Here is an 11825-nt window from a genome sequence, read left to right on the forward strand (position 1 = left end):
AGGCACAGACTTTACGCCAGCTTCAGACAATTTGGCAGTTTCCCACTTGACGTGATAGCCTGAAGGGTATCTGACAAGATCCACGATAATTTCCAGCATGAGCGGCGGCTCTTCCAGGTCTTCGGATTCAGATTCTGTGCCTGTACCAGGAGCATCCATCTCCATGTGAAACGTTTCGCTTCTTTGTGGGTGATCCGCCAACCTCCCACCTCTTTTCGCGCGACTGGTTTCCGTCCAACCAGATCCAAACTCGAATTCAGCAACAAACTCGTTGCTGCCGTGATCAAAGTCCTGACTAATCACCCGCAACTTTTCGTGCCGCTGCTCTCCATGTGAGATTTCATCTCGAGCGAGTAATCCAAGAACGTATGGTGGGATTCCATGGCTCTTCAAATACGCCTCCACATTTGCGGGATCTTTGGGTGCGCTTCCGACCATGAAGCCATAAATAGCCTGCGGAACCGAACCCCCCAGGTCTACTTGGTAGTACACAGTGGCTCTTGTAGACGGTATTGGGTGCTGCTGCGTGGCTTCGTACGGATCTATGGGTTCAAGAATCCATCCACCGATTGCAAGTGTCCCTCTAACCTTGGACCCTGCCTCTGCAGCAACGGCAGAAAGTATCTCAGGGGATAAGAGTGATTCAGGGACGCTAGTAGCCGCAGTGGCAATCGTAGGTGATGATGTGTTTGGATGGATGGAAATGACTTTATCAGCTGATATTGTAAGGAGATCCCGTCGGCTTGTTTCAACGATTAGAAAGTATCAGCGGCCGGCACGCAGATCATATGGCGTACATGTACTAGTAATTACCTCATGGGGAAAAATCCTTTCATCGTCAAGTATGCCACACGGGTACTCTCTCCACAATACTGCATCTGTTTTCCGTCTTCCAACAAGTCGTCCCCTAAAATGACAAACTCTTATTAACCAATCGCGCAAAGAATATGAATTCATTTTCATACATACAAATCTTGCGACACCCAAACGCTTTGATCACGGAAAAGACTTCCTCTGGAGCGAACCCTTCAACCACCTTGGTTCCTCGCATGATAGGCATTTGACCAATTGCCGTGGGTGTCTTGCGGTGAATAGATAGTCCAGAGCGTAGTGCCGATACCAGCGTCCAATCACGCGTGGATTTATGCAGCTGCAATAGCTTCCCCAAAGCAGCGTTGCCAGCCCCTCTGAGCTCCTTATCCTTATCAACCGTCGGTATTGGTTCAGGCACTACAGCAGGGCTGAGAACGCTTGGCATTTCTGCCGAGAGCCCTTCTTCAGCTTCCGCGTTATCTTGCGCCTGCGCCAAGTCAGTTAATGAAGACCAATTCCCTAGTCCTCCTGGTACGAGGGCTGACATCGAAAGACGTCCTGCTGGAGATTCCCACCCCAGACTTTTGGTGGGGAAGCCCACCGGTGAATGGGAACGCGGTGTCGGAATGGATACGGGAAGTGAGCCCACAACCAGCCCTCCAGTATCAAAAGCCTCTGAAAATTCATTGACTTCTACCGATTGTCCATTAACCAGTATTCCGCTTCCTGGCAGCCCCTTTCGAACTTTTACGACAGTTTCTGCGTCTTGGGGGCGTTTGACACAAAGGATTGCCCCGTCATCCCCGTACTTTCCGCTTTTCCGAACGCTGACATCAACCTTGCACGTTCCCGAAACAGCTTCGACGTCGACATTGCCCCCAGACCATGTCTTGAGGTCTACTCTGATTCTCAGATATCGATCTTGGTCTAAATCCGCGGTGTTTACGTCTCGCTGTTTGGGGGTTACCGCGAGTTCATATTGGCCCTTCTCATGTGAATAATGTACCCGGCTGATCTCACAACTTCCCAATCCTCCAATCACATAAGGTGGAGACCCAAATCGCTTCAAATAATCTACAACAGCTGCAACCGTTAACGGAAGCTGGGTTGACACTGCGCTGATGAGTGATGATGGTATCCACCCTTTCGGATCAAACTAAAAAACCCATGAGACCGAGGACTTATAACTAGTAATCTGCGAGTCTATTACCTGGATAATGTGTGTAACTTTGATTGTCTCATCAGATAGAGCTTCAATATCCCATCCAGCAATATCAACGTGCGCCCGAACATTTCCATTCTTAACAGGCGGCAGGATGGGATCATCCGTAACTGATCGTACAAGGCTCTGTATTCGGCTGTCTCCTGTAACAATTGTACTCACTACCGTTGCATCTCGAGGGCTTGAAAAGACCAATAAACAGAGATAGTCAATATATGATTTCCTTTAGGCGCGTCTTTGTCAAGCGACCAACAGAACAACACTAACCTTGTTGGCCATACTCCCTTGTTCATGGCATGGATTATAAAGGAATTTGCAGAGAGCTGCTCAACAATGGTATCATTTTCAAAGTTGGTATCCCCTGTGCATAAGGATGTTGGTAATTAACGCAGAAAAACATGCCCTGAGATCCGTCTGACGTACAGATTTTGCGAGCCCCGGCCGTCTGCACTACAGCAATGATGTCCCATATACTCTTAACATCTGTGACAGGGTAGATTCCAACCCCTTTCAGAATTCCAGTGGGATGGTCAGGAAGGTCAGGGACGTCTTTCTTGAATATGGAGACATCCTTTTGGGTCGAAACGTGTTTGAACGATTCATCGAAAAGAAGATTATTGAATAGGTCAAATGCTCGAATCACAGACTCCCCAAACCGGTGAGGATATATGGGAAGCGAGATGCCTGACGTTTGAGACACGTGCGTTGGAACACATGAAACTTCGCCCTCCAGTATCAAACTCGCGGACCTCCGGAGTAACTCTGCTCCCATCGAAGCTGAAGAGACCAATTGGTCGTCGCTCCCACCATCAAGATCACCATTCTCATCAAGGTCATCTGCCTGTCCATGCCGGATGATGCCCTCTTCTATAGGGGCAGGGTTCATTTCAATAACAGAAATGGCAGCTCCATTGACTGTGACACCAGGCACCTCCGTATGTGAGAGACGTAAACTAAATGCTGCGTGTACCCGGTCGTCATCACCCGCACATGATATCTTCCATCCACCCTCACTGTCAATGGCGACCTCAACGGATATTTCACTTGTCGATCGCCCGTTTGCCTCAAACTTCAAGTCCAGGCCCTCTCCCGCTTTGACCCATCTGCGATAATCTATTCGAATCTCGACCATGGGCTGCACAAATGAGCTACCGCTTGACACAATAGATGTGCCTGATTGCCCCAGATGAGAGAAGTTTGGCTCGCTTGGAGTTGATGCATCCAGTACCTCCCATTGTAAGCCATACGTCCCATTTTTAAGGTCATAGGTTTCTCCCAGTGGCCTAACATAGGAAGCGTAATCTAGGATATACGGAAGAAACCCTTTATTTCGAAGATGATCTGCGGCAGCTCCCACTGAACGCGGTATCTGGTTGACTACAATCTCGCAATCACTGGCAGGACCAAAGCCGGTGTCGGGTGTCGTATCCAGCATACAAGTGATCTTTAGCCCGTCCCATTCTGCGGCTCGCTCTACCACCCATGCAAATAGGTTGATCTGGCCACGGATGTAAGGAAGGACCGCCTTCATCCAAGCTGGAGAGTCTACCGAGAATGGAACAGACGTTGATAGAGAAACAAAGGTAGTGGAAGTTGCGACTGTTTGTGTGATTACGATAAAATCGCGAGCGCTGTATGTATCAAATCTGTTCATGATACGCACAACCTTGACAAGAAAAATATTTGGCTCAAGTTCAAACCTGGATAGCATCTTACTCATCGTCAATCGTTGCAAGGACGTTCGCGCATCTAAGCGTTCCATGACTTCAACTTCATCAAAAATGGAATCCCCTGTAGATAGCAAAATCAGGCTTGAGCGCGTTACTTCTTTTTTCCAGTTGCCACTTACAAGGTCTTCCCGAGGATCCACTGAGAACGGCACCAAAATTGCGAGGTCGTAGGGCGATTCCATCTTTACCATCCAATACTCGTGCGACTACTTTGAACGACACACTAGATGTACTCGCTCGTCGATATACTCGGAAGCTCTGGAGGCCTTCCACTGCCTCTTGGCCATCTACAGCCTGCTGTTGCCAATTTGAAGCCGAAATGAGCGTCCGATAGAGATCATGGGCACGTCCAAGAAGGTCAGCATGCGTTCTGGATGGTGAACTGAGGCCAAGGGCATCACGTAAAATAAACAAACACAAGGTCAACGCAAGTTCAATTGGGAGTTATAATATACATTAACCTACGACATTTGCGATAAACGATCAAAGAGGTTATATTATAGACAAGAGTAAAATAGCTGTGACAACAAAGTGGAAACGCCGGCAGCAGGCAGCATGGCGGAACTCGGACGCAGCCAAATGAAAATGTTAAAGTGCCCTATCCTCACAGCGAAGCGCGAACAGCTCTGGCAACTTTCATCATCAACAACACGTGAGTTCATGTACCAGATTGTTGGTTTACTAGTGTGAGCTTGAAGATGCAACAAGTGATATCTCATGTCTCCATGCACTGTATTATGTGAACTTTGGTAAAAAGTCATATAACAAGTATCTTCAAATCAGTGCAAGATGTCACTTGGGGAACTTAAAGTCATTGTTTGAGTTATTGGAGGAATTATCATGGCACATTGAGGCACAATCAAAAGACATCTTCAAGTTATGCGCAATCCATTCCTGGAAGAGTTTGGGGCTCATGTCACTTTACTCTTCCTGCGATCAAATGACGCAGAATTCACTTGGATAGGAGAATGGCCAAACAGATCGATCTTCGTAAGAATTAGCTCAGAAAACTAACCAGTGTTCAAAACATATGCAACCCATTGTCCTTTTGGAGATACGTGGTTATTGCACCTTCATCCAAGAGATTCCAATCTTGAAATGAGTTTACATGGATGAGGGCTTTTTAGTTTAGAGGACATGTCTCCGCCCAGTGTTACATTCACTGATTTTCAATTAGACCATGGTCATGGTTTCCAATATCTTTGAAGCTGAGATGGTATAAAGACCATGACTATTCCTCCAAGGGCCTATGACACCTTAGCCAGTCCTGATGGTGGCACTTGGTACCGATAAACCTAGGACTGCCCGTGTGCAGGCGGTCTCAGATGCAAACATGACCTGTAGAGTCCAGGGTACAGGCAAGGCAAGTGTATGATGTGATTCCAATCTCCAGAGCTTTAGCCTCATGTCTCTGCAGACCACTCTGAAAAAGGTGGGAGATCAGGATGCACACATAAGTGTGTCCTAGTGCAAGTGCATCGCATGCCAACAGCAATTACCGACGCCCTGAAGAGTACGATATCCACAGTGCTACGGGTAGCCCGTGATGGATCATCAACCAAAAAATACGAATGATAAGTTGGCACTGACATTCATTGTCGCCCACATACTATGATCACAAACCGCCTCTGTTCCGCAGCAACAAAATTAACGGACCACATGCGACTACGGTAAATATAATACAGGTGCAGTCCATCACCCCACGCATGACCCCTTAAAATTGAACCGCTTAACGAGAGGTAGCCTTGACCTTGGGTGCGGCACCCTTCACTTGTTGCTTGCTGAACTTGGGCTTGGGTTGCGCGGCGCGGGTAGAAGAGGACTGAAGTGAGAGTAAAATATTAGGTATACAGCTGGAAAATCAACTTCATTCCTCGGATGCAAACCTTGGCCTTCTCAACCTTCTTCTTCTGCTCGTCAGCTTGCTTCTTCTCCTTGGCTTGACGAAGGGCTTGTTGACGCTGTGCTGCACGGACCTCAGGCTTTTGGGCACGCTTGGCCTTGATGGCTTCCAAAGAGGCACCAACAACAGCACGTTGGGCCTTGACGGTACGACGGGTCCTCTTCTTGGAGACCTCTTCAGTGATACCCTTCTTGTGGAGACGACGGAACACTACCGTCCAGTCAAGCTTGGAAGGCTTCAAGCGCTGCATGAAGTACGACTCGCACTTGCCGTTAATGAAACGGTAGGTCTAAAAAGTGGTGCCACCCGTTAATCATCCCGGGTCCCGAAGGAAATCAAGATCATCAAAACATACGCGGCTGTCGCCCTTCACGAAAACCTTCCCATGACCTGGGTAGATCTTGAACCCGGAGAAGTTGCAGAGCTCGATCCTGTTGTTGGCAACATCATGGATCAGTACCATTGCACACATCATGCTCCAAACATCTACCCAAAGTATAGCTCAGTAGTTCCATCTCCAACCAATTTCCTCTCTCATCCCCTTGGTACAGCATGTCCGTACACCATTCGTTTACCGTCCGCTCGACTCCGTGCAAGATGAATCGTCCACGACATCCACCTCGATGTACCCTACTAGTCGCCACAGCTCCAGTGCTCCAGCCATTGGGAAACTTGCGCTCGTGGACATCGTGCAAAGACCGTCCCCGGGCTATTCAACATGGGCCGCCATGTTCTACCGCCACCTCCACCATTCATCCCATCCATCATCCATCCATCCATCCGAAATCCCATCTGCATCCCCAAAAACCAATCGTCCTCGTCTCTACACACGCAAACGCTGCCGCCCGCAAGAGAGATGACTTACTTCATGATGGATGTGCAGAACGAAGCTGGTCGAACGTGTGCACGATTGCCAATGTCCCAAACAGCACGCGCAGCAACTTCTCAAAGCGGAAGGACGAAAATGATCACATGACCTCAACACGATCATGCCCATGTAATCACTGTGCCGCCGCCGACTTGCGCGGACGAGGACGAGGACGATGACATTTGCTGCGATTCCTACTTGAGTTTTCTAGGAACATTCTTGTCAACAGTGGCATAACCTCGCCTTTTGTTTCCTTTCTGACGACTTGATTTCCGATAACTCATCGGCCCGTCCGCACACTGGACGCGTTTGGAAAGATTGCCTCGCTGCATCCAGGGCAATGGTGAACATTGCTACAACAGTGAAAGGGCAGACTTCGTCACGACCGCAAAGTGCAATTTATAGCAGGGAGAGTGAAAGTGAAGACCTCCACGGAAAGATACTGCCGCATGAAAGAGCTCGCACACTCGTACAAACGGACAACAATAGGTTAGTTCATCAGGCCGTGGGAGAGTGTAAACAAATGAATGGGCATGTGCTCAAGCTTTGCGGTTGGGCGAGCTAGTATAGCAAGACATAGAGAATAGAAGGTTGTGGAAAACCTTTGTTGAAACCTAGCTAATGTCATACTTACTTGCAGAGATGTTGGCCGTCCATCCAAAACCCGCTCGCTCTATGATCACCCGCCCCTTGGCCCTAATGAGGAGAAGAAGAGGGAGGCAAAAAAGCGCACCTCAATAGCATCCCCGTCACTAGAACATACATCAGAGTCGAAAGGTGGGAAGTCTGCAACGCACCAACCTCCGGCGACTCGAAGTTCTTTAGCCAAGCATCGTCTCTCTGCCCCGCCGGCGGCCGAGCCGTCCCCGCAGATAGCAGGGATTGAGTCTGATCTACCTCCCGAAACGTTAGAAAGCGCAACAGAGGCTCGATTGAGAAATTTAACAATTGACACGCAATCAATAGTTTCTTCCATGAGATCATTTTCGGCTAGCGCCACGTCCACCTTGCGGAGTGAATCAGGATCGTCGCGAGCGAGTCTTTCGTCAGACGATATAATTTATATTGTCTCTAGTGACTCCTTGGAGAATTCTGTGGTTTCTGATACATCGGACATGCGGGAATCGCCAGATGCTGTTAATGCTATGATTGCCATAGATGGCTCATCGCCTGTATCGAATGACGTCAGCCCGGCTTCCCCGATTGTTGATACAAAAAAGCGCGAAAATATTGCCCGAGAGATACTTGACAGCGAGCGACGCTATGTGGACAGTCTCCTGTTATTGCAAACGGTAGGTCTTTGTCCGGCTCTTCAGAGAGATTGCATTCTCACTTGAGACCGTCATCGCCGCAGCTTTTCCTGAATCCTCTAATGGCAGCAGTTGGTACAACATCTGAGGTTATCCCTAAAAAAATTGTTCAGAGTATTTTCTCTGAGCTGGCCGGAATCATCAATGTGAATATGGAATTGAGAAAGCAGCTTGAAGCTCGACTCGAGGAGCATCCATGGAACCCCGTAGACGGCTGCCTAGGCGACATTTTCCTGAATTTGGTACGATTCGCGAACGTCTGAGTGGCCCCATACAAGTGTGATTGTGACAATGGTTCCTACAGGCACCCTTCTTGAAGATGTATTCTTCGTACGTCAAGAACTTCAACACTGCACTGTCAGTCGTGTCGGAGCAGATAAGCAAAAATCCCGCATTTGCTCAGTTTGTAACGGTATGTATTCAAAATGGACAAATTATGTCTTCCTGTCGAACTCACAAAACTAGATAGAAACAAAACGCCAATCCTGATCTCAAAGGGCTTGGATTTCAAGCTTATCTCATCATGCCCGTCCAGAGAATTCCACGGTAAGCACTTTTCCAAGTTGAATAATTGCATGAGCTAATATAATTGTCTTCGACCAGATATAAAATGCTTGTGGAGGTTTGGTGGTTACCGGTTTTGTCACAACGCATACTGGTAGTAGCTGATAGTCACTCTGTAGGACTTACTGAAACACACCGAAGTTGATCACCCTGACCACTCCACCTTGCAAAAATCCCTCGAAACTATTGCCGAAGGTTGGTTCTGGTTCGCGATCGCTCGCATTTCCACTTCGCTTAGATCCAATGCCTTCGTAGTTGCGGTTTTCGTAAACGAAACAATCCGGCATCATGAAATGATGCAGGAACTTATTGAGATGCAAAAGTGTATTCGCGGTCTGCAAGAAGTAGGTACAGATGTGAATTTTCCGATTAGAATTCAAGAGCTGAGTCACCTGTACATTACAGGACCTGGTAACCCCTGGTCGACGGCTGATACGTCGGGGCAAAGTACAAAAGGTATATGTTTATGCAATTGGGTAAATGTGAGCACGGCAATTCATGTGCTTGGTGCTAGATATGCCGCAGAAGACACCAAACCCGATACCTTATTCTTCTGTCCGATTTCTTGATTTATACCAGGTCAGTCTCCGTTTATCTCATACTGTTGGCCCAAAATTGTATGATTAATTTCTCTTTTTCACCAGTCCCGGTATTCTGGAGGATCAATACGTATTCCATCGAAAGCTAGACCTAGAGCTATGTCAAGTCATTGACGTTCCCGACACCCAAGGTATAAAGGAGGTTTTGCAACGTGTATTAAAAATATTCTCGCTAAGCCAATATGGTTTAGATCTTCAGCACATATTTCAGATTGTCAGCCCCGAAAAATCTTTTGCAATGTATGCAGGTAAGACGTCGTTTTCGTTTACATCAGATCAATAATATCATCAAACTAAAAAAAAAAAATTATACATGCAAGACTCGCAACAGGAAAAGGAGGACTGGATTAAAGCTATTGATGGAGCCATCCGGGAACTGAGAAGCAACAAGAGTACTCTCCGAAGTGGTAAGCATCATTTGCGGCATCGAAACATATGACACGTACCAAGGATAATTCAACAACAGAACATGGAGACAACTGGTATGCAAATGAGAAGAAGAAAAAGATGCATCATTACAGTGCACCAGTTTGGGTATGTTTGCCAATTTTGCTCCCGTTCACGAACAGCTATAGCCTGACGTTCTTACCTGCATTGTTCAGGTACCAGACAATTGTGCCAACAGCTGTATGCTCTGCTCCCAAGAATTCAACATCATCAAACGAAAGGTATAACCCCTGTCCTTTCTCTGGGTCTTACGTATGTCTTTGGTACTGAATTGTATACACAGCATCATTGCAGGTACATGGACATTACCAATGAAGGGCGTTGGTATTCCTATTAACAGACTTTCACCACAGAGCGTGCGGCAAGGTCGTCTGTCATGCCTGTTCAAGTCGGGTACATATCTTATATTTCGCTACACTCGTTGGTTCGGTTCGCTAACGGTTTGCCTTAAAGTATTTCATCATCCCAGGGCTCGACGAAGATAGACCTGCGCGAGCATGCAATCCATGCTATGACCGCATCTCTAAAGAGGGAAAACTTCAAGTGGTGCAGGCAGACCAAGGCAGCGAGTCGCCCATGACCCCTGCTGATGCCAATATCAACGTACCTCTTCCTCGACCGAGACAGATGCCACGACGGGTGCGTCCTGTCTCTATGGCCCCTCAAGTTTGGAGCATGCTCGGACGCAACTTTGTTGAGGATCCATCGACGTTCAGAGACCCGGTGACACCCCAACGACCTGGAAGCGAGATTGGCGTGGCCAACTCGCCACTCGCGGCTGCAAGAGAATGTTCACTTTGTAAAGATCCCTTCTCGATTATGAAGTGGAAGGTAGGTAGAATTTGGTCTGCGTAGATCGTGTTAAGTATTCACCCATGGTTCCTTAAGTACCAATGCTCAAAATGCGATCGCATCGTATGTGGCGGATGTGCCCCTAAAAAACCACAATTTGATGTATGTGACCCATGCCATCGAGGAATCGACCCTTCTGACGTTGTGGTAGATGAAGAAGGGGGAGGTTGGAGCGCCCGTTATGTCCCAGACGACGAAACTGTTGAGGAGACACCAGCGATACTATGATACGACTTTTACGACATTTAAATACCCCCAGAATCATCATTTCCTGAAGCGCTAATGCTCGCATATGTAGATAGTAAATCGTAGAGTTTCAAATAAATAGAAGGACTGTAAAACCGTGCTGTATCTGCGTTGGATAAAATGGATCGGCCACTCTCTAGAATCATAATAACGGCAAAAAAGTGATAAAAAAAGAGAAGATTGTGCTGAAGACTCCTATTATTTATACAACGCCCACAGATACCCTTTACGCCTTGACTGCGTACCTAGTGATGATAAAAGACTTCTATTAGCAGTAGCCCCAATTAGCAACTGGAATCAGTATTACATACTTGCGGAGAGGGAAGTGAGTTTCCCGCTTCTGCTGCCTCACAGTCTTACGGGTAGCCTCGAAAGCAGTCAAACGGCGACGAATAGCACGGGTCTTCTTGGGGCGGAGGTCCAAAGGAATGTACTTCTTGCCTTTGTAGAAAATGCGGAGTTGGTCGCGCTGGGTCTGGCTGATGACGGTGTTCACACGGGCAATGGACTTCCGCACATCGTGGCTGAATAAGGAGAAACGATTCCACTAGTCAGTAACTTGCAATGCATCCACGCATTCCGTAGCTACCATGTCCACCACCAGCATAGCCATAGTTCGGGGAAGCACCCACTGCCTGCCTCGTCTCCTTACACCCGTCAAACCATGTCTTATTCCAAATCGCCCTATTCGCCTAGTGACACTTGTCGTCCACCTCGCAATAATTCTGATCTCGACAATTTCTTTCGATTGCGCTTTGTCCAACTCTGTTCCTCCTCTCGCCCTAATCTACTACCCACAACCGAAAATAATGCTTACATCTTTGCCAACTTTGATGCAGCACCACCGGCAACCTTTTGGACACGGAGTGAAGCGAGCTCCTGCTTCAGCTCGTCCAGCTGCTTCGTCAAGTCAGCCTTGGTTTTGTTCCGGAGCTCGTAGGTCTTGACCTTAGCCTACGTACAATAAGAAGCGGGTAGTCAGCTTTTGTCGAAACATACGGTAGGTGCCCAAGGATCAAATGTCCGTAATGCCATGTTCCCCAACCCTCCTTCCGACATGCTCATTCGCTCCAACTCATCCCTCCACTCAAACGTCCCATCCACATCAATCATTGCCTCTACAAATCGACGGTTGGATGGATGGATGGATTCCGTTTACTTACCATTGCTGCTTTACTCTCCTGATTACACGCAAAGGGTAAGCAGAAATACGAGTACTGGGGGATTAATTCTTTCCACCGCCTGCTGTTGGACAAAGTCGATCTGCGAGG

The 11825-nt window shown here is 47.7% G+C and overlaps 4 protein-coding genes across 4 annotated transcripts in view; 1 reads left to right on the forward strand and 3 right to left on the reverse strand.

The window, feature by feature from the left end:
* Nucleotides 1-3948, reverse strand: part of SPPG_09267 (uncharacterized protein) — a gene marked incomplete at both ends in the record, with an annotated part of 5584 nt that extends 1636 nt beyond the window's left edge. The window contains 6 exons of the mRNA XM_016757424.1: nucleotides 11-742; nucleotides 814-907; nucleotides 970-1969; nucleotides 2024-2216; nucleotides 2303-2396; nucleotides 2459-3948. Of these exons, the coding sequence (XP_016607921.1) occupies nucleotides 11-742; nucleotides 814-907; nucleotides 970-1969; nucleotides 2024-2216; nucleotides 2303-2396; nucleotides 2459-3948 (3603 nt within the window). The remainder of the gene's footprint in view (nucleotides 1-10; nucleotides 743-813; nucleotides 908-969; nucleotides 1970-2023; nucleotides 2217-2302; nucleotides 2397-2458) is intronic.
* A 1339-nt stretch (nucleotides 3949-5287) lies between these two features.
* Nucleotides 5288-6690, reverse strand: SPPG_05255 (uncharacterized protein). Its single transcript, XM_016753478.1, has 4 exons — nucleotides 6534-6690; nucleotides 6024-6099; nucleotides 5652-5957; nucleotides 5288-5587 (listed from the first exon to the last, which is right to left on the reverse strand). Exons 1-4 carry the CDS (start codon nucleotides 6536-6538, stop codon nucleotides 5495-5497), a joined length of 480 nt encoding a protein of 159 aa, XP_016607922.1. The 5' UTR covers nucleotides 6539-6690; the 3' UTR covers nucleotides 5288-5494.
* An 11-nt stretch (nucleotides 6691-6701) lies between these two features.
* On the forward strand, nucleotides 6702-10736 carry SPPG_05256 (uncharacterized protein). Its single transcript, XM_016753479.1, has 19 exons — nucleotides 6702-7025; nucleotides 7177-7828; nucleotides 7891-8088; nucleotides 8151-8258; nucleotides 8316-8392; nucleotides 8450-8468; nucleotides 8530-8605; nucleotides 8666-8754; nucleotides 8816-8866; nucleotides 8925-8989; nucleotides 9055-9140; nucleotides 9201-9257; nucleotides 9330-9416; nucleotides 9476-9543; nucleotides 9612-9677; nucleotides 9740-9750; nucleotides 9810-9849; nucleotides 9910-10287; nucleotides 10345-10736. The coding sequence occupies exons 1-19, from the start codon at nucleotides 6877-6879 to the stop codon at nucleotides 10534-10536; spliced, it is 2469 nt and encodes an 822-aa protein (XP_016607923.1). The 5' UTR covers nucleotides 6702-6876; the 3' UTR covers nucleotides 10537-10736.
* SPPG_05257 (ribosomal protein L29) lies at nucleotides 10735-11806 on the reverse strand. Its single transcript, XM_016753480.1, has 4 exons — nucleotides 11718-11806; nucleotides 11372-11508; nucleotides 10866-11078; nucleotides 10735-10799 (listed from the first exon to the last, which is right to left on the reverse strand). The coding sequence occupies exons 1-4, from the start codon at nucleotides 11718-11720 to the stop codon at nucleotides 10781-10783; spliced, it is 372 nt and encodes a 123-aa protein (XP_016607924.1). The 5' UTR covers nucleotides 11721-11806; the 3' UTR covers nucleotides 10735-10780.
* Nucleotides 11807-11825: the final 19 nt, after the last annotated feature.

The sequence above is a fragment of the Spizellomyces punctatus genome, assembly GCF_000182565.1.
Source record: "Spizellomyces punctatus DAOM BR117 chromosome Unknown supercont1.8, whole genome shotgun sequence".
NCBI lineage: Eukaryota > Fungi > Chytridiomycota > Chytridiomycetes > Spizellomycetales > Spizellomycetaceae > Spizellomyces > Spizellomyces punctatus.

What these genes read in the sequence shown, in the direction of transcription:
- SPPG_05255 (XM_016753478.1), bottom strand. An exon ending in TCGTGAAGGGCGACAGCCGC is followed by an intron (nt 5,958 to 6,023) that starts GTATGTTTTGAT and finishes ACCACTTTTTAG; the next exon opens with ACCTACCGTTTCATTAACGG. An exon ending in AGAAGGTTGAGAAGGCCAAG is followed by an intron (nt 5,588 to 5,651) that starts GTTTGCATCCGA and finishes CTCTCACTTCAG; the next exon opens with TCCTCTTCTACCCGCGCCGC.
- SPPG_05256 (XM_016753479.1), top strand. Translation starts at nt 6,877, where the DNA reads ATGGTGAACATTGCTACAACAGTGAAAGGGCAGACTTCGTCACGACCG. An exon ending in ATTACAGTGCACCAGTTTGG is followed by an intron (nt 9,544 to 9,611) that starts GTATGTTTGCCA and finishes TGCATTGTTCAG; the next exon opens with GTACCAGACAATTGTGCCAA. An exon ending in TCTCGATTATGAAGTGGAAG is followed by an intron (nt 10,288 to 10,344) that starts GTAGGTAGAATT and finishes TGGTTCCTTAAG; the next exon opens with TACCAATGCTCAAAATGCGA.
- SPPG_05257 (XM_016753480.1), bottom strand. An exon ending in GCATCAAAGTTGGCAAAGAT is followed by an intron (nt 11,079 to 11,371) that starts GTAAGCATTATT and finishes CTCCTTATTCAG; the next exon opens with CCACGATGTGCGGAAGTCCA.